Source organism: Cervus elaphus, chromosome 18 (genome assembly GCF_910594005.1).
Source record: "Cervus elaphus chromosome 18, mCerEla1.1, whole genome shotgun sequence".
Lineage (NCBI taxonomy): Eukaryota > Metazoa > Chordata > Mammalia > Artiodactyla > Cervidae > Cervus > Cervus elaphus.
The window spans coordinates 72591488-72613651 of record NC_057832.1 but is presented as its reverse complement, the minus strand read 5'-3'; the positions used below and the strand labels follow the sequence as shown (position 1 = coordinate 72613651).

The 22164-nt window shown below is 36.7% G+C and overlaps 1 protein-coding gene across 1 annotated transcript in view; it reads left to right on the top strand.

Annotated features, from left to right (window-relative positions):
- The window catches only part of ITPRID1 (ITPR interacting domain containing 1), a 97199-nt gene that overhangs the window by 33691 nt on the left and 41344 nt on the right, over positions 1 to 22164 (top strand). The window contains exons 8-10 of the mRNA XM_043873502.1: positions 719 to 921; positions 4683 to 5257; positions 10776 to 10833. Coding sequence (XP_043729437.1) covers positions 719 to 921; positions 4683 to 5257; positions 10776 to 10833 — 836 coding nt within the window. The remainder of the gene's footprint in view (positions 1 to 718; positions 922 to 4682; positions 5258 to 10775; positions 10834 to 22164) is intronic.

Here is a 22164-nt window from a genome sequence, read left to right as displayed (position 1 = left end):
TGAGTTTTAACGAGCCATTAGCATAGTCACTAAAAAGTTCAGTGATTAGGAAGTGAGGTGGTATACATAAATATAATTTCCAGATAACTGAAGGGTATCATTTTAAGTGCCAACACTGAACAGAAGAACTTGAAAAAATACTTCTTTTCAGCCAAGTCCAAAAAAATATAGAACTTATTTTAACCCCACCTAGGGACTTAAACTCATTATTTGTGATCAGTCTTGCAGTGTCCATTTAGTGATATCCTCAACAAATTTGTATGACGAGGGATGCCCCAGACTGATACTCTTTTTAATTATTTTAATATTTAATAATTTAAATATTCTTTTAAAATATTCTACTGTTTTCAGGATTTTTTTCCTTCTGTTTCACATTGACATCATCTACCATTTTTTGTGGGTATCACTCCACTGCTTCTGGTTTTTGTCCCACAATCTCCCTGCTCCATCTAATTTAACATTTCCATGTTGCAAAATGGAAAACCTATTAAGCAAATTCATTGTTAAGTACAGACAAGCAGTCCCTGAGTGGGGGTAATGGACTGTCCTTTGAGGAAGTATATATGAACTCTAGTAAATACACCATCTGTTTTTGTCTATTCAAACTCCTCCTTTACTTAATATCCGGAAGATTAGAGTGGGTGAAGTGACTAGGAAAAAAATGACTTTTGGTTAAATGAACTGTTACTGGATAAAGATATTCATATTTTCACTGCAGCATTCCGGAATGGCTGGAATTTTGGGAAAAAGATCCAGTGGAGATTCTCTTGGATCTGGGGTTTGGTGCTGATGAGCCAGACATCTGCACTCGAATCCCAGCCAGATTCCTGGGTTATGGCTCAGCAGCCAGAGGAATCAACATCCCTGTTTTTCTTGAAGCTCAAAAGCAGCGAATGGACACTGAGAACCCTAACTTGTACAGTAAGTGAGGGCCACTTGGCATCAGAATCTCAGCAGTGGCTGTGAGAAGTCAGATGAACCACAGCACTGGGAGGGATGGGCCAGGAGATCTGTGCAGGAGCAATCAACCCTCAGAGCTCAGGGACTTCTGAGACAGAAACAGGCTTATGTCTTGATCACTCTCCATGTTCACTGTGGATGGGTACATACATGAGGGGGAGGATGGGCTTCCCTGATGGTTCAGATGGTAAAGAATCTGCCTGCAGTGTGGGAGCCTCAGTTTCAGTCCCTGGGTCAGGAAGATCCCCTGGAGAAGGAAATGGCTACCCACTCCAGTATTCTTGCCTGGAGAATCCCATGGACAGACGTGCCTGGCTGGCTACAGTCCATGAGGAGTAAGAGGGATCTGTTCCATGATGTTTTCCTTATCCATGGACTTGACTCCACTGTCTGGAACATACTGGCTGGCAATAACAGGGAAAAGGTGGAAATAGAGAACCATTTGTTGTTGTTCAGTTGGTAAGTTGCATCCAACACTTTGCGACCCTATGGACTGCAGCACATCAGACACTAGGCCGTAAAGCCTCCTGCTCAGAACTAACACATAACAAGTATGTTCAGATTTCGTTGTCCAAAGTAAATCATGTGGCCATACTTAACTCCAAAAGGGTGACAATGTGCAGTCCTACTACGTGCACCAAAGGTAATACTACACTGGTAAATAGCACTAATATATACTATAGCTGCATACCCAGAGGTCAGAGAAACCAGAATTTGGCCACTAAGTGAAACCTTAATTTTCTCTTCTATGAGGCTTAGACCACTCTTATTCCACCATGAGCTGTGATTGGTAGTTATAAATATGTCATATCCTCAGATTTGTGGACTAACTAGACTTCCCTAGTGACTCAGACGGTAAAGAATCTGCCTACAATTCTGGAGACCCAGGTTCAATCCCATTGCTGAGAGGATCCCCTGGAGAAGGGGATGGCTACCCACTCCAGTATTCTTGCCTGGAGAATTCCATGAACAGAGGAGCCTGGAGGGCTACAGTGCATGGAAACTCAAAGAGTAGGACATGTCTGAGTGACTAATGCATACTTAAATCTTATAGTTATCATGCATGCTACAATTTTTTTTCCAACCGGTGGTCAGTGAAATATTACTGTCTAGGACACGACTGAGGTTATTCTTGGGATATGTGTACTGTGCTCAAACAATTTGGGAGAAAGATGGCTTGCAGTTAAATAAGTTTAATTACTGCAGGATTTGTTTAACATGCTGAGGGGCACTCTCAGTTTCCTGGAGAGAGTGCAGTGCAGTGTTTTCAAAATCATTTCAGTACAGAACCTCTCTTAGAGGAGCCTTGAAGAACATCTCCTCCATGGAATAGTTTGCAGAATTCTGGACTGGGAGCATGCCAAAATTCTATTAATGAAATAAACTCTTCTAAATAAATTCACTGAAAGAAAAGTCAAGGGAAATGAAGTGTTTCTCTCAAATAGATATCTGGAACAGAGGTTTTGCTTAGATTTTTCATCTCGGTTTCTGTTTCCTCTGTTTTCATATGGGTGAAATGGGTGTCAGAAATCTCAGCAATAACATTTTTTAAAAAGAGTATGCAAAACTGCAGGTGTTGCAGTATAATGGTTCTTTACCTTTAGAAGAAATTATCATTCTTTGTTGTCTCCTCCTCCAAGTTGCACAGAGATGCAAAATTCTTGATCTATTCTTTATTGGGGGAGAATAGCAACACTTACTGATATCTGAGGACTGTTTGAGCTGATCTGTGAAGTAAACATTTCACAGATGAAATTGACACACGGATTATAGGGAAACGAAAAGTCGGCCCCTGATCCTGTAACTGCTGGCCCCCTCTTATTTCCACCACTTAGCCCTGTGCTAACAGTGCGTGGTAACTATTCTCACTCAACACTTACTAGTACGCTTTCAACTCAAGAAAGCTGAGAAGGTCAAATGCAAAATAAGCAATAATAAAATTAGTTGGTTGTCCCAAAGACAGAATGGAAAAGTATGTCTCATTCAAAGTCAGTACAAAAAGTTCAAACTTGAAGGGATGAGAACGGGTTCATTGTTCAGTGTGCCCCAAAGCAAAACAAACAAACAAAAATCCTCATCCAACACTTCATGCTGTTATGTTCTCTGAATTACCTGAACCAATTAAAATTGATAAGCTTTGTCTAAGTATTAAAACTTCTATAGAATGGATGCTAACACAATCATAAAAGTGGAATGATGATTAAATCATGTTCTTAGGCTTACAGCTAAATTTAAGTGGGAAGTATAATCAGAATGTTTCTTAAAACATCTGGAACTCAAGAGTTTCTCTAGGTCTCAACAGAATATCATCATCCTCCATAAGAAGCCCATCACATTGGACTAGAAAGATGAATAGTCAGTATCTTCCATTTTCAGGTGAAGGACACAAATAGGCACAATGATTTGCTTGTGGAGAAGTCTGTACCATTGCTATGATGGTGCAAACAGAACAGAGAACAGTTTCTACACCAATGGGGCCTTTGACCACTGCTGAGCTATGCAACCCTGCATGTACCACTTGGGTTGAGAGAAGGTTCTGTAATAAAAACAAAGTGCTCCATTTCCATTACTGTGGTTTTATTATCTGGAGATACAAAAATATATTTTACAATTTTTTCTAAATAGCCCCAATATAGCCCTTGTTGCATTAGATCTCTCTCACACTAATTTAGCCAGTTCTTGTATATTGCTTGGATGAGTGAGGACAGATCATCCAAAAGACTTATAAGTTGAGGAGCTGGCTTGCTTGGAAAGGTAAATGGATTTTCACATTACTGATTATCTTCTGTTAGAAGACTAAAGACAATATATTCCCTTTCTAAGCTGGGCACATTTGTAATTTTAGCTGATATCTATTTAGCATTGTGCTTTTCACAACAGATGTGAGAGACACATAAGACTAGTACTATTACTTCACTCTCCAAATAAGAAACTGGCCATTTACTATGTGCCAGGCACAGGGCTAAACACCACGAATCTATTAATTCATTCACTGCTCATACTTCCAGTGATTGATTGATCTGGAATTTGGATCCAGGCCTTCTGACTCCATATGTCATGATACTTCCACACTCTCAGGTGAAGGGTGTAGATTTCAGTGGTCCCCAATCTTTTTGACACCAGGAACCAGTTTTGTGGAAGACAGTTTTTCCACATACCTAGGCAGGGGAAGGGGATGGTTTCAGGATGATTAAAGCACATTATATTTATTGTGCACTTTATTTATATTATTAATACATTAGCTCCACCTCAGATCATCAGACATTAGATCTCAGAAGTTGGAGACCCCTGATATAGCTGGAGATGATGGAGGTAATGATGATGATAGTGACTGTCTCAAGCGATGGAACAATCTTCAAGCTTACTTCATATGAAGGAACTGAGTTCACTCTTTGCCATTTACTTAAACACATGAAATTAATCTCAAGATTCATCCTTGTCTGTAGTTTTTATAGTTTAACACATAGGAATTATTTGAATCTATATAGTTATGTATTCAACTAAATATAAAAGGTATTCGCTTTCACTATAACACAGTGATACTTTGTCACATAGGGGAATCTTGTCCACAGTAACCAGTGATAAATACTAAGGGAAAACTTGAGTTTCAGGAATGTAAACTCCTTCCCATCTTGAAAATCACGTGTTCAATCTCTTCAGTTTTTACTACATTAATGCAGTTTCATTGAAACTAAAAATTGTGTGTTCTTTGAATTATTCAGGTCGTTTCCGACAGCTAGAAATACTGGATCACGTGGCCAGCACTTTCTCGTCTTTGCTGAACGATGTTAACATCTTGCAGAACAAAGCTGAAGAGGAAGAAGAAGGAAAAGGTGTGCAAAGAACCTCAGTGAGTGAAGCCAAAGAACATCGAAGAAGAATAGGTAAACTTTTTAGGAAAGGTTCAAAGCAGAACATTGGAAAGGATTATAACCTGGGAGCATCAGAGTCACTGAAGACAACAGACAAACTTTCTATCGCCTCTACAGACGCAAGGGAGTGTGGAGCACAGGTACCAGCTGTGACAAAGAAATATGCCCAAAGTCGTTTGTCTCCTTCGGCAGAGCACTGGTCTCCTCAAGCCTGTGACAGCTTGACACCTCATCATCCTCCCCAGGCTGTTCTGAGCAAACAGTGGCCTCAGTCATCCATGCTGAGCAAGCAGGCTCCTCCTTCCTGTGTGGCTGAGGGGTCAGTCAAGGACAGAACTCGAAAGGAGAATTCAATTCAGACTAATAAACTCAAGAGCTTGTCCCGTCTTTCAGGCAAAGCACCAGACTCCTTCGAAATGGAAGAGGTCAGTCTGTTCAACGTCTAAGTGAGATAACTTTCACCTTCCAGCCTTTGTGTAACCCTTTCATCTTTCAGCCCCTCAGCAGTACATGCTATCATTCCAAACTTCTATTTGGTCTGAGACGTTTAAGGTCATTCTTGTTGCTTCAGTCAGAACTCAACTAGCATGAAACCAGCCTTTGCTTTCTCCCATTTCTTTTCCTTTTCTTGCTCACAACTGAATTCGCAGGTTATTTTTGACTTTACTTTTCCTCAGTGTCTTATTATGTGTCTCAGTATGCTTTTATCTGCTCTCTAGCTTTCCACGTTTCACCTTCTTTGAAGGTCAGTTCAGCTATTTCCCACTCAGCGAAGCTTGCCCACCAGTCCTCCTCTGTATTCTTATAGCCTTGGCAGGGAGAGCTTGTCACAGTAAATATTCTGTGTGTGTGTGTGTGTGTGTGTGGGTGGGTGGGTGGGTGGGTGTGTGGGTGTTGATGACATCTCCCCTGTTGGACTAAAAGCTCCTCCAGGACCAGGTTTTATTCTCAAGAGAATATGTCTTAAAAATACTTCCTCTGCAATGCCTGCTGCAGAGCCTTGGACAAAACAAGTAGGGACTTGGGTTTAATAGTATTTTGTTTGCTTGCTTTGGGATTTAATGATACTGACATAGCTTGACCCCCAGTTCACACATACTCTTTGCCTCTTCATCCCATATTCATTCACACATGCTAATTTTTGTCATTTAGATGGCCTATCCAAATGTACTTCTAAGTCTTTTTACAAATAGATACACATTTTCACTCACTTCTCTGATCTTTAATAATTACAAAGAAAGTAGAGAAGAGCAAATCTTCCCCACATTTCCATGTAAATTGTTTGAAAGTGGGGTAGAATATTTATATGCCAGTCCTAAGGTCAGGGCAGTTTTCTTCAAGCCCTCCGAGTATGAGACACTCTACATGTGAGCCCATAACACATGATGCTCTGAGGCACAGACTCTGCCCTCAGGGAAGCCACAGTGCCAGGCAGGGACACAGAAACCAATAACGTGGTAAGGGTGGAGATAGCTCTATCACCAAAGCAACAAGTTTGAACCAGCCATGGGGCAGAGACAATCAATGAAACTGTAGGATGTTGAAACATGACAATAACTTTAAAAGAAGACTGAGTTAGGTGAATGAATATACCTATTGGTAGGTCTCCCCATCCCACAAAGAGATAAAAATTGCCTCGGTTTATAACTGTTAATGATCCGAGTATCTATCTATATTTTTGTTTTGTTTTGTTTTTTAATTTTTTTTTTTATTAGTTGGAGGCTAATTACTTCACAACATTTCAGTGGGTTTTGTCATACATTGACATGAATCAGCCATGGAGTTACACGTATTCCCCATCCCGATCTCCCCTCCTACCTCCCTCTCCACCTGATTCCTCTGGGTCTTCCCAGTGCACCAGGCCCGAGCACTTGTCTCATGCATCCCACCTGGGCTGGTGATCTGTTTCACCATAGATAATATACATGCTGTTCTTTTGAAACATCCCACCCTCACCTTCTCCCACAGAGTTCAAAAGTCTGTTCTGTACTTCTGTGTCTCTTTTTCTGTTTTGCATATAGGGTTATCATTACCATCTTTCTTAATTCCATATATATGTGTTAGTATGCTGTAATGTTCTTTATCTTTCTGGCTTACTTCATTCTGTATAATGGGCTCCAGTTTCATCCATCTCATTAGAACTGATTCAAATGAATTCTTTTTAATGGCTGAGTAATATTCCATGGTGTATATGTACCACAGCTTCCTATCTATATTTTTGCATGTATACATCTTATGTCAAAAATTATTTTAAGAGCCTTAAAATATTAATCTCATTTAAAAACAGTAGCAGAGAGACTTCCCTGGTGGTTGAGTGGTTAAGACATCACCTTCCAATGTAGGAAATGTGGGTTTGATCACTGGTTGGGGAGCTAAGATCCCATATGCCTCATGGCCACAAAACCAAATCATAATATGGTAATATGGTAACAAAGTCAATAAAGACTTTAAAAATGGCCTGCATCAAAAAAACTTAAAAAAAAAAAAAACACGTAGCACAAAAATGAATACAAATTATAAACAGAAAAAAAAAAACAGAGCTTTGGTCAAATGCCCTAATTTGAGTATAAACGGAGATGGCTCAAAAAAGAGTATATTGTTTTATTCCATCTTGCAAAATTTATTTAAGTACCAAGCTAATAGTTAAATTACTATAAAGAAAATCAAGACAGTCTGCAAATTGTTAGTCAGTCTGTTGCCTATTTTGTAGGATCTAAACAGGAAATTTCACCAAACTCCAGCCTCTTGACAAGTCCCATTAGACTCTACTGTCTCCTTCCTAAGTTTCTTCTGCTTCAGACAAGGTTGACTTTGAAAAAGCAAAAATTCATTGTATGTCATCTAATGTGAGAGTACAGGCAGAAATGAATACCATTGTAGTCAACGTAAAGAACTAAGAAAAGAATGTTGGTCCCTGCATGACATACTTTCAAATATTCATTTATGACAATCATGACAATTATTCAAGGAAAATATATATATATATATACAGATATAAGTATAGGCATAGGAAGGAAGAACACATTAAGACACTAAAAAAAGCCTAAATTTAAAAAAAGCTCACATATTTTTTGGTACATAGCGGGAACTTCGTAAACATTTGTAGATGAGTAAAATTAATATTAAAAGTATTTGATAATATTAATTTAGTCTATGACTGGCTTCTGTATAAAGACAGAATATCCTGTTGAACTTTGAAGCCAACTTTGTTTTTGACGTTTCTTTAATATTTACCCAGATTTGTGTAAAAGGGTGTATGTATATGTAAAGCAGAGAGAGCCTTCAAAATGATATTTAAAAACTCTCTATTTTTTTCTTAAAAAATATATTTAAAATACTACATCTTCATCTCACAGGCTGGGGAAAAAATATTTGTTTTACTCAATACCAATATATGATTAAATGAAGCTTGGGTAGATTGCAGCTTAAACAGGAGCTAATGCCAGATTTAATAGTCATTTTTAATGGCAAATTTAAAAATCTAATTATGAAAAATGTGTGCAAAATTGGCAGATTTTCATGGCATTTAAAACACGAGCCAATGTACTTAAATATCTACCTATCGGAATTTCAACTCTGATTAGCCAAATTGCCTCCAGATCAATCTTTGATGTTTTCATTAAAGTACTACTAGAGACTGAATATGGCAATATTTGGCTCACTTCTCAAAATTATGATTCCAACAAAGTTGTACATAGATTATTTTAATGCAAAAATCAACATATTTTTGTGTTTAATTTAACCTAAACTAAGTCTGTTCCTTTCTTTTTTGATTCCCAAATATATGAAAAGAATTTAATACTTATGAAACTTCTGTAATTGTAGACTCTCTTAGGGTGCTTCTTTGTATCTGCAATATAGCATCTTTAACCTTCCCTCTTACTTATATACAAGGATCCTTCTCTCTGGAACTAATGTATGAGAATGTTACCCATATTATTAAATAATGCCAGTCAGCATCTTATTTAGATGGGAAATGTTTCCAAAGTAATCATCATTTCTTTGTTTTACTTTTTCAAATTTATTAGTAAGTTTGGCCCAGGTGGAATGACCCAGGAATATACCTGGTTTCCACTTTAAATTACTGGGGCTTTTTTTGGTTCTTTTATTTAATAGATGAATAGATACTTTGCATTGCACTAAGTGGATTTTTCTCCAGGGTAATGCTCACAGCAAAAATATTTTCTTATACTGAAAAATGTACGTTGTACACACTGGTTTGAGTTACAAAACCAACATAAATAGTGTTAAGAAGTATGTCTACTCAATTATAAGTGTAAAGTAACTTCTCTGAAAAAAAGATATGAAAGATTAAAACAGAGGGAATAAATATTTCTTCTTACATTGCTGAGCCATTTCCTCATGTCCTCTGTTTATTCGTGGGTTAAAGGTAATTTTTGGCCAGGTGTACCACAATGTTTAAAAGGTTCATATCATTTGATTTAGCCCTCAATATTCATAAATCAATACCATATAAATAATACGAAATGTAGAAATAGATTTTAGTTGCTAAGTCATGTAGAACTGTTTTGCGACCCCCATGGACCGTCCCCCGCCAGTCTCCTCTGTCCATGGAATTTTCCAGGCAAGAATACTGGAGTTGGTTGCTACTTTCTTCTCCAAGAGATCTTCCAGACCTACGGATTGAACCCATGGCTTTTATGTCTCTGCATTAGCAGATAGATTAGATTTAGGTACAAGGATACTCATCTCAGCAGCATTTCTGTTTTCAAAATTCAGAAAATATTCCATCATTAAGAGAAACATTAAGTAAATCAATGTACCTTCAAAATATAGCCTATTGTGTACTCATTAAAGATGGTATTTTCAAAGAAATTTTACGATATGAGGGGAAAAGATCCTTCCAAGTTTTGAATGAAAAAATTTGAGTAAATTACTCTATCCAGAATAAATGTAGTAAAAGAAAGCCTGCAAAGATAAACTCCAAGATATCGACACTAAACATTTTTTACCTTCTTTGACTTTTTATATTTATCCAGTTTCAGTAGTGAGCTGTTATTATTTTTAAAGAAATAATTATTATTTAGTTTTAACAATGATTTATTCTCATTAAAGAGTAGTATTCATTAATTTCTAAAAAGAATTTTTAAAATAAACTCAACCCTGTTAATTTGGAAATCAGATTTTCTTTTAGCTTTCTAAGATTTACATAGCAACTGAGTTATGAATTTCCTAAATTGCTCTCCACAAATTTACCAAGTTGTAAATAAATCCCTTAGAAAGCTAAAATTAAATATGGGAAATAACTTGCTTTCTCCAAATATAGTTAATGCTCTTTAGCAGCCAAAAAAAAAAAAGCTTCCTAGGTTAATAGTAATAATATTATATAAGTTTAGCTCAAATGTCATATCAGGCAGGGTCTCTATTCCTCCCACCCAGACATAATCTTTCCCTTTCCCTTTTTTTTTTCTTTTGAATAAAGCTTTAAAATTTTATTGACATAAGAGGCTTGATTGAATGGAGTAATGTATTCTGTAGCTATCAATGCGAAAATATTATAAACATGCAAGTGCTCCCCAAACTGATTTGAACATTTATCCTAATTCCAAGTATTTACTTATTTTTTAACATTTGGCCAAGCATGAGGGATCTTATCTTCCTGGCCAGGGATGGAACCCACACCTCCTGCAGTGGAAGTGCAGAGTCTTAACCGCTGGACCACCTGGGAGGCCCTCCTTTCCCTCATCTTATCTCCTTTAGTTCTTCAAATTTTTGACATGAGTGCCTTGTACATGCCACTTGCCTGCAGCAGACTGTTAGCTTTTTTTTTTTTTTTTTTAGAATGTTAGCTTTTTGAAGTCAGAAATCATGTTTAATCCTCTTAGTAGGAGCCAGTCGATGTTCATTATATGTTGATTTAAAAATTAAGTGAATTTATTATGAAAGCATTTCTAATAAGCTTGATACATTTTGGTGTCTCAGGTCCAGAGCTTTGAAGAAGAGACCAGCAATCCTCTCGACATGACTTCAGGAACTGCAGGTAAAACTTCATCAAGGTGTACAATTTCATCTTTCAGAAAGAAAATATAATGAACTAGTACTCAACTTTCTTAATATGTAGAGCTTAAATTATGTTCAGGAGATGTGATACCTACTACTACTACTATTTGTACCTAGTACTATTAAACACCTACTGGCAATGCATATTGAGAAGGCAATGGCACCCCACTCCAGTACTCTTGCCTGGAAAATCCCATGGACAGAGGAGCCTGGTAGGCTGCAGTCCACGGGGTCACTAGGAGTCGGACACGACTGAGCAACTTCACTTTCACTTTCCACTTTCATGCATTGGAGAAGGAAATGGCAACCCACTCCAGTGTTCTTGCCTGGAGAATCCCAGGGATGGGGGAGCCTGGTGGGCTGCCATCTATGGGGTCGCACAGAGTCGGACACGACTGAAGCGACTTAGCAGCAGCAGCAGCAGCTGCAGCAATGCATATGTACATGTAAATTTCAAAATAATTACTACGGAAATGTTCAATATTTCTGGTGCCGATATAGTTTGTGTTCTGTCGAACAAAAACACTATATGACCTGAATAGGCTAATGGAATGGATTTCACACAGAACTGGGACTGAGTGAATACGTTCTTATTCCTACTGACCGTTGCTTGCTGTTGCACAAGTCACACCAATTTAGTGGACCTTAGTTTTTCCATCTGTGGTAAAGACAGAAGTGCAGATAATTTCTAAGTTCTCTGCTGGCACTTATAATCTAAATTAAGTGATTCTATAGCCATCATATTAAACTCAATGCAAACAAGTTGCCTAGATGTAACTTTCCAAGTAATCTCTTGGATTGATGTTATTTCATCCCAAACAATAGAGTAGGAAGTCTCTCTACTGCTAGGTCTTATGCTGCCATCAGCCATCACCATGATTCAGCATTTCCATGATCCTATAACAGAGCTAAAAGTAGACAGGGTTTAGTGAAGCAAAATAAAGCAGATGAAGCTCGTGCGTTTCCTGGAAGAAAATATGCAAATTTTAAATTTAATTCAGTGTGGTGTCAAACACATCTTTTTCATTACAAAGTGTATGTATGGGCCTCATTTTGCTAAATGCTGTTTAGAAATTATGCATTAGTAATTATAGGGTCCTGCTGATTACATAAATTGTTATCCTGCTCTTCGAAGTAATTACCACCTAACCTACATTGAGGTTTATAAAGACAGAAATAAGCATCTGTTTTCCATCTAATTGAATGATTCTCAGTGAAGCTGGAGGTCCTCTCGCTGATAAGAACTGCCTTCCTTGACATTCAATTAAGAGGTCCACTGATATCATGTAAGTCACCTCAGTCATTCCGAAAAATGATTCGGAAAGTTAGGCAAAAGCGCTAATCTACATTTAATCTCAGATTCAGAGAGCAAATTAAGAAAGTTGAATAAAATAATGAAGAAAATAACCTAATGGAGAAAATATGAATTCTAGTAAAGCAAATGTGATTTTATTACTTTCAAAACCAGTGTTGTTAACCCAAGAAAAATAGGACTGAGAAGAAATAAGTAAAACTAACTTGATTAATGGGGAAAGGGGAAACTATTGCTTTTATATATATATATATGAATGGATTATATGTACATAAATTGTATATGGACATATTATATATATATTTGCACATATGAAATAATGAACATTGACACAAAGTTCAAAAGATGATTTTACACAAAAGATGAAGGCACATGGATTGTTTGACCAACAGGATGTGGAAGAAGTGATGCTGTGCCTCTTCCAAGCATATCCTTTAACCCATCTGACTGCCTCCTGGCTCTTGAGATACCTGCTCTTGGGACAGTTCTTCTGAGAACCTGGTCCTCATACTGTGTGAAAAGTGCAACACTGGGTATGCCACGTGTGTGACCACTTTGAATGAGTATCCTTGTGAATACACCATCCTTGTTGCCCAGTCCAATCAGACTTTCAAATGACTCCAGCCCAGATGCTATCTGACTGCAGCTGCCTGAGACAATCCAAGCAACAAATGCATAGCTGAGCTGAATCAGTCCATGGAACTGTGAAAGTAATAATAAATTGTAGTTTTAAGCCACAGGTGTGAAAGTGAAAATATTTATCCCTCAGTTGTGACCAGCTCTTTGTGACCCCTTGGATGGTAGCTCATCAGGCTCCTCTGTCCATGGAATTCTCCAGGCAAGAATACTGGAGTGGGTTGCCATTTCCTTCTCCAGGGGATCTTCCTGACCCAGGGACTGAACCTGGGGCTCCCGCATTGCAGGCAGATTCTTTACTGTCTGGGCCAACAGGGAAGCAACAATAAACTGTAACTTTAAGCCACACAGATACAGACAAATAGATGAAGGCATGTAATGAACTCTTCAAATACCTTTAACACTTAGTTTAAAGACATTTTATACTTTATCTATTCATGTACAATGCTCTGAACATTAGCAGAAAAAGTGTATTTAAGCATTTCCCTAAATAAATGAGCAAAATTTCTTCTTATGAAAGGTTAGGACCCAAGGCCACAAATGCACCATCCTCCCTTTATCACTGAAAAATCATCACTGGAATGACAAAGAATATAAATATAAGAAGGAAACAAATAACAGTGTGATTAGAAAATTGAGAACAAAATCAGTCACTCATATTCTAGAATCCTTGAAGAGTTTGTTTGAGACATATTGTGAGTGAAGTTGCAGACGAATCTATATTAAGAGTTCACCTAGGTTTTAAAGATTTAAGTGTACTTGTTATGGTCATAATTTTCAAAAGAATCTAGGTTAACTCTCAAATTAGGCAAAGTATACCTTTCCTGTCAGTTTTTAATATCAGCAAATACAGAAAAATTACTACAATATCTAGTAGTTCACAATTACAGGCTATTTCAAGAAATGCCCACAAATGAAAGAATGACTACAAAGAATCATTAAGAATCCTCAGAAATGACTATCTTCAGTGAGATGTATGAAGACACTGCTTCTATGTAAGAGAACAACCTCTAGTAAGTAACCATTCCTTTCAGGTAAAATACACAGTGTCTGATTCTGTTTTTGATCATTCTAAGTAACCCCCAGTGGCCAACCCTCCCACAGATAACTCTGAATTCTCAACAAAACAACCTAAAGTCACTAAAGAGTGACCAAAAGCAGGCAGACTCTGCAGAAGGCTTCAACACTTGGGATAAAAGAATGCCACTGAGTGAATTTCCTGTTTTGTTTTTGTTTTTGTTTTAACTCATTTAGCCTAAAGCAAGAGCTAATTTACACCACTCTAAAAATTTTTATAGAAATTATCAGTCTTACTAGCTAGAAAAATCAGAAGACAGAGCTTAGGGCAATAACAAAAGCTGGAAAGTGAGGGGAGAAATCCCAGAAAAGAGAGAGTCTAGAGGACAATCTTCAGAGTCCGAGTAAGAAATCTACTCACATCGCTGCTGCTGCTGCTGCTAAGTCGCTTCAGTCGTGTCCGACTCTGTGCGACCCCATAGATGGCAGCCCACCAGGCTCCCCCATCCCTGGGATTCTCCAGGCAAGAACACTGGAGTGGGTTGCCATTTCCCTCTCCAGTGCAGGAAAGTGAAAAGTGAAAGTGAAGTCGCTCAGTCGTGTCCGACTCCTAGCGACCCCATGGACTGCAGCCTACCAGGCTCCTCCGTCCAAACTAAACATGCGTGAGGAAGACTTTAAGAATCTCAGCTAAAGCTAAAAGAGTGAAATGACATTTCCAATTGGACTTTGATTCTAGCCAGTTTTCCTGACTGCTAAAACATCATATCATTTACAATGTCTGGGTACAATAAAAAATTACTGGAAAAAAATAAGAAAATATAACTTACGCTAAAGAAATAGGCAATTAATGGAGAGAAACTGTGAGAAAACCAAGATGTTGGAATCAGCAGAAAAAGTATCTTAAAGAGCTTATTCTAATCATGCTGAAGGATGCAAAGAAAAAATATGCTCACAATTAATGAACCAGGAGAAAATCTAAAAAGCAAAATAGAAATTATATTAAAACTGAAATGGAAATCCTATAAGTGAAATCTGTAATTTCTGAAATACAAAGCTTACTGGATGGGCTTAACAGCCGATGAGCTTTATTTTAAATGAGAAAATAAAGACTTGAGAACTTCATACCAATAGGAAGTATCCAATAAACTGAAGAACAAGAGAAAAAAAGACATTAAAAATTACATGAAAAAAAATTATCTGAGTCTTAGGAGCCTGTGGGACAACATCAAAAGTTCAAACATACATGAAATTGCAGTCAGAGAAGGAGCGAATGGAGAGAACTGGGCCGGAATAAAATCTGAAGAAGTAATTATGGAAAATTTCCCAAATTCACTCAAAGATTCACATTTACAGATTCAAGAAGCTCAGCAATTCCCAAGTATGAAAAGTACCCAGAAAACTATACTTAGTGTCAAAATTATAATGAGAAAATATTCAAACAGGGACATAAAAATTATATGGTGTATATAAGGGAATAAAATTTGAGTGACTGAAAACTTTTCATTAGAAATGATGGAGACCAACAGGCAGTAACTGTCAACCAGATTCTGTACATAGCAAAAATGTCCTTCAGGAAGGAAAATAAAGATAAAATAAATTTTAGAAAAAGAAAACTAATATTATCAGCATACCTGTACAGTAAAAAATGCTAAAGGAAGCTCTTCAGACTAATGATAGACAGTGAACTGTGATGTTTATACCAAACACCAACATAATACCTATGACAATTTTAGCTGGGAGGATGGAGAGGCTGGTAAATGGATCAATACAGCTCAGGGTTTTTACATCTTATGTGAAATGGTACAATGTTAAATTAAAGTACACTGTAAATTTGAGGTTATAAAACAACCATTAAAAAATATAGTTAAAGCAAAATGCTAATAGAAAAATTAAAATATAATTCAAAAAATACAACGAAGACAGTAGGTGACAGATTGAATACTAGAGAAAAATAGCTGAATAAAAAGTAGGACACATGTGTGAGAAATTATTTAAGAATCAAGTGGAAAAATGGAATGGATATAATAAACAAAATGTCAAGGAAGACAGATCCAAGGAGTATATTATATAGACGTAACAGGTGGTTAGAATTGGACTCCTCCCATCTTAGTTTTGACTGAGGTTCTAAAAAAGACAGATATCAGATACAAAGTCAGTATGTGACAAATTTGTATATGCAACTTTTCTAAGGAAATTGTAGGACCCAGTTACACAGCTCATGAACCCATCGTGTATTTTAAGAGGGGCCAAGTCACACAGAGAGAGAAAAGACAGCTGAAGATATTTCACTGGGGAACAGTAAGGCCCAGCTGTGTGCCCTTCCATCATCTGGAGGAGAACTAGAGATGCTACTTTGAGTATCAAGCAGCAAGAGACCCCTGAAGGAGACCACTCACAGAGAAATTTCATTAAATTTAAGGAAAACAGTCACAGTGTGACCGGTACTGTCCTGGGTATTTCACATGCATTACATCTTTTAATTCTCAAAATAACCACTGAGTTGGGCATTATTACTACTTCTAAATATTAGATGAAGAAACTGTAAGACAGAGATGTTAAGTATCTTTCCATAGCCCCATAGTAAAAAGGAGTTCCAGGTTTCAAATTCAGGTCAGCTAGTACCAGAGTCTGTACTCTTAAATACTGTACCATACAACTTTGAAATGACTCCTCTGCAGTTGGAAGACATACGGTTGATACATGAGAATAATAACACAGGCTGTAAAATGGATTGTGACTTGAGGCTGAAAGCTGCTCAGGAACCAGTCAAGAAGGCAAGAGGAGAGTTGACCAGAATATTTTCTCAATTTTAAGATGAACAATTTTTCATTGAAATCAAGATATATTTTACAATTGATGGCAGGTCATAATTTAATTGGCAGATGGCTCTTTTTCTTTTTGAGTCGTAAATAAATAATAGAAGTCTTAAAATTAATGGTATCTAATACCATTTGGTGGCAATGGGCGTAGAGAAAAGTAAATGCCACCTGGCCAAACTACAGACTCCGCAGTGAATCATGTTTACACAGCCGTAACAGTATAAATGCTGTGGATCGGTTTTCGGCTTTGAGAATCAACAAATAGGCAAACAAGAGGTTTAATTCTGGCACATAACAAGTTGGAAATATCAAACTGAACGTTTTGAAGGTAGGATTATATCTGTTGGGAAGTGGTCAATGAAAAGTCTGAAGACAATGTGAAGGAAAGAATACAGACTTTCCTCCAAAAAGAAAACAGATGGTATCTAACCTAGGTGACCGAGAAGTGGTTTCTACAAACATACGAGCAAGCTTAAAACCAACAATGAATGGTGCCAAATTTAGGTTTAGAAATTTTAGGGAGGAATTGCCACTCTCAGGACTGCAAGGGCAGGGGAAGGAGTAGTGAGTGACTAAAACCTGGGACGAAGAGTTACGTAGAAAGCTGTGGCTTTTTGTAGCAGGAGGCAACCCAACTATGGGTGGCCCAGGAGGGAGGCGGGAGGAAAAAGAAACACTCCAGACTCCTTCCCTTGCTGTCCTCCAGTCTCCGGGGCCAACTCAAGATGATACCAGGTATCAAGGAAGCTCATTGATTCAGTGCATGTGGGCCACACAGAGTAGGGTGGAAAAGAAAAGATACCAGATCTGGGGAAGCAAATAGAAAACATTAAGCGCACTAACGTCTTTACCTTAAGTAGAAATCTGGCAAGATACTGAATAAAGCTGATAGACTGAGCAAGGAAAATTTAGACAGGTGATAGGCAGATAGATAGTTACATACATACGTATGTAAGGACAAAGGGCGTGGAGTAGCAGTGTAAATTAGCTAAACCGTATTGTTTATAGTGGAATCAGAAGGACTTGGATTCAAATTCTACCTATTTCCCTGCTTAAAATGGCTAACCTAAAGCAAGTCAGTCAAACTCCATACTTCAATTTCCTTAAAAGCAAACTAACAGCAATATAATTTACAGAGGTGTTGTGAAGATCAAATGAGCTAATTCATATGAGGGGATTGGAATATGTTAAGCACTCAGTGTTATTGAAAATGAGTCAAAAATAGAGGTGAAGTATATTATTTAGAAATAAACTGCGTAACAAGAAGAATCACACATAGAAAGTGTTAAAAGCAATTAACCTTTGGGGAATTTCATTATATGGTTTTTGGTACTATCTGATGTTTTTAATGTGTAAGTCATGTCTGCGTGCTTAGTTGCCCAGTCGTGTCTGACTCTGTGACCCCATGGATTGCAGCCCGCTAGTTTCCTCTGGTTTGTGGGGATTCTCCAGGCAAGAATACTGGAGTGAGTTGCCACGCCTTCCTCCAGGGGATCTTCCCAACACAGGGATCAAATGCAGGTCTCCCACACTGCAGGCGAACTCTGAGACACCAGGGAAGCCCAAGAATACTGGAATGGGTAGCCTATCCCTTCTCCAGGGGATCTTCCCAACCCAGGAATCAAACGGGGGTCTCCTGCATTGCAGGTGCATTCTTCATCAGTTGAGCTAACAGGGAAGCCAATGTGTAAGTCATACTTTAAATAAACCGAGTACACAAATGAAATGAGAACACCTAAATATCACAGTGAAATGTGTGAAGCACAAAGATAAGCTAGAGGAAGGGGTTATCCACAAATTCTCAGACAGAAAAATACACATTACTTACAAAGTAAAAAATTTCTGTGACATTAGCACGCTAAATGATAGATAGTAATAAACTAATATACATTTAATTTAGAAGCTGAAAAATGTGAACCTATTTTTTTACCCATTCATATGTTTTTCTATATGCAGGGGCAACATAAAGTCATTTTCAAAGGAGGGCTTCCCTTCTAGGACAGTGTTCTAACTGATTAAGATGTTACTCAGAATAATATACTCTATAATAATTCACATAGAGTATGAAAAAAATGAACTCAAGTTAAAACCAACCCAGCATACCAAGTTAATTATTGTTAAATTTTTGGAAAGAAAAAAATTACAAAGTAACTTGGGCTAAAAATAAAATCTACAATAATGATTAGCTTAAATTCTATTTTGATTACAAAAAACTACTGGGAAAGGTTGAAAATAAGATAAAAGAGAAATAAAGACAAACACTATCAAGGTTTATAATATTAAAATATAATAAAGTATACATCAAGGTAAGAAAGAATTAAAAAGAGGATTTTAAAAATTAACCAAAATTATAAACCTCACTTAAGATTTAACAGTAATGAATCATTACATATCAAATAATTAACATATAATATATAAAGACTGATTTTATGAATTTGTGAAAAACCCCTATAAATCAATTAGAACAACAATAAAATCATAGGTTAATAAGGGAAGGAAATAAGTAGGACATTCAAGGCAGAAATATACAAGCTCCATAAAAATGGTAAAACATGATCAATGTCTCCTATAAGTAAAGAAATACAAATTTAATCAATAATGATAACATGTGTTTCACCTATCATATTAGCATATATTAATACTTAAAGATTTGCTGGGTTTCCCAGGCAGCTCATTTGTAAAGAATCTGCCTGCCAATGTGGGAGATGCGAGTACGACCCCTGCTCCAGGAAGATCCCCTGGAGAAGGAAATGGCAATCTACCCCAGTATTCTTGCCTGGAGAATCCCATAGACAGAGGAACCTGACACGCTACAGTGCATGGAGTTGCAAAAGAGTTGGATATGACTTAGCAACTAAACAACAGCAAAGATTTATCAATGCCTAATGATAGTAAAAATTTAAAACAAACACTCAATGATGGTTGAAAGTTAAATTGTCATTATTTAGAGTATAATCTGTTCATGTTGCACAGTTTTAAATGTATGTAACTTTCAGGTGACTATTATAGTTCTGAAGCTTGACCTACCAATAGACTCAAATGTACACACAAGGATTTTTACTATAAAACTGTTCATAAGAACAAACAAGTAGAGGCAGCCTAAGTGCTGAAAATACATTTGCGTTAAATAATTATTATACATCCTTATGTTAAAATCTGTTCAGAGTGTTTTATTTAATGAGGCATGTGTTTATGTGTTGATATGGAGAGGTCTCTGAGATATACAGTTGCTAAAGGAGGGGGGAAGATATGTGCAGAAGAGTCTATATAAATACTTCTTTGTATTAACACAATGTCTATTTCTATTGAGGGAGCAGAGCATGTGCAGGATGCTTCTGGAAGAATGTGTGAGGGACTGCTAATAGGCAGTACCTTACCAGAAGGAAAACTAACATGCTTTAAATTAATTGGCATCTTTTATTATGTTACCATGTGCATATGTTATTTTCATAACACTACTTAGCAAAAGAACTGTGCAACACTATAGGAAATTGACAATAAAAATGGGAGATTTTGTTTTAACAAAAATTATATATATTAAGGTGTACCGCATAATTTGATGCACATGTACGTGTGAAATAATTCCTATGGTCAAGGTAATTAACATATCATCTCTTCACATAATTAACTTTGTGTGTGTGTGGGTACTGAATGAACCTGAAATATCTCTTAGCAAATTTCTAATATTCAATATAGTATTATTGATGATAGTCATCAGGCTGTACCTTAGATCTCTAAACTTACTCCTCCAGCATAACTGCAGTTTTGGACACTTTGACCAACATTTCCACTCAAATTGAGAGATTTTAATATTCTCATCTTTTAAGGTCAAGCATGAAATAAAATATGATGAAAAAGATATTAACATTATAATTTATAATAAGCACTTAATAGAAAAATATTTAATTAAATATTCTTTGCCAATGTTCTTGGAACATTTATTAAGCTATCTAACAAATAGTTATATATTTGTTAGATACCTATAGGGGCTTCTCTTGTTGCTCAGTTGGTAAAGAATCTACCTGAAATGCAGGAGACCTGGATTTGATTCCTAGGTTGGGAAGGTCCCCTGGAGAATAAAATGGCAACCCACTCCAGCATTCTTGCCTGGAGAATCCCATGAACAGAGGAGCCTGGCAGGCTACAGTCCATGGAGTCTCAGGAGTCGGACACGACCTAGGGACCAAACCACCGCCAGCATCTAACAAATCGTATGCCAAGATTATTTCATTGATATTGTATATACACACATACTCTCAAATGATGTATAGACCACTGCCATAGATGTAAATGCAGTAATGTTTGATTCAATAATAAAAGTATAAGTGACACTTTTCTCCTCCAAACAAACAAAATTCCAGATAAAAGACTTGGGGACTGAGCCCTCCATCTTAAAGAAAAGTACAGAAAATGAAAAGTTAAAACTATAAATTCAGATCATTTGAGTAATAATGGAGAACATTTCATATAAAATTGGATAATTGGAACAGAAGCACTGATCTGAGGCTAATTCATAGTACTAATTGCCTTCACAATCAAACAAGAAAAAACTAAAAGTAAGCATTTGTCTCAAGATATAATCATACAAACAATAAGGTAAACATAATTAGAGATTAATGGACAGGTAGAAATGAATAATGTGAGAAGCAAAAAACAAATGATTTGATAAGTGAAATCCAAGCACTAGTTTTAGTTTTTGTGGGGGAAAAGAAAAAATAAAATAGAATAATGCATACAAACAAAATTAAATAAAGTAAAATTAGAGGAAAGACACACGATCACTGGTATAAAAAACAAACTGTGTAATATGCAAACCCATTTCTAAATTATGAAGGTACACAAGTACTACTAGTGAGACTAAAACCAGAGATAATTAACAAGGATGATATTTTAGAAAAAATACATTTATATCATTAAATTTTATACCAGTATTATTTACCAATATATATGAATACATATATATATATATATACATATATATATATATATATACACACACACACACAATTGGGTTTCCCTGGTGGCTCAGACAGTAAAGAATCTGCCTGCAATGCAGGAGACCTGGGTTCAATCCCTGGGTCAGGAAGATCCCCTGGAGAAGGGAATGGCTACTCACTCTAGTATTCTTGCCTGGAGAATTCCATGGACAGAGGAGCCTGGTGGGCTATATTTCATGGGGACGCAAAGAGCTGGACATGACAGAGCAGTTAACACTTTCACTTTTCATATATAAAATTAACAAAATAACCTAGCTACATAAACAGTATATAAAGAGAAACAAAAATAATAAGTTTATCAAAAAGTACCTGAGAATGGCCATTAACAGCAATGCTAAAAAAAAAAAAAAATTATGTAAACAGACTCAATTTTCTAAGAAGCAATTGCTCTTTATATATAAAGAGCAGTTCGGATAATGTAAACATTTATAAATCTTTCCAGTTCTTTACAGATGTTTTAAAAACATGATATCAAAATATGACTAAAATAATTCACAATATTGACAAATTTCACCTGTGAATATAGA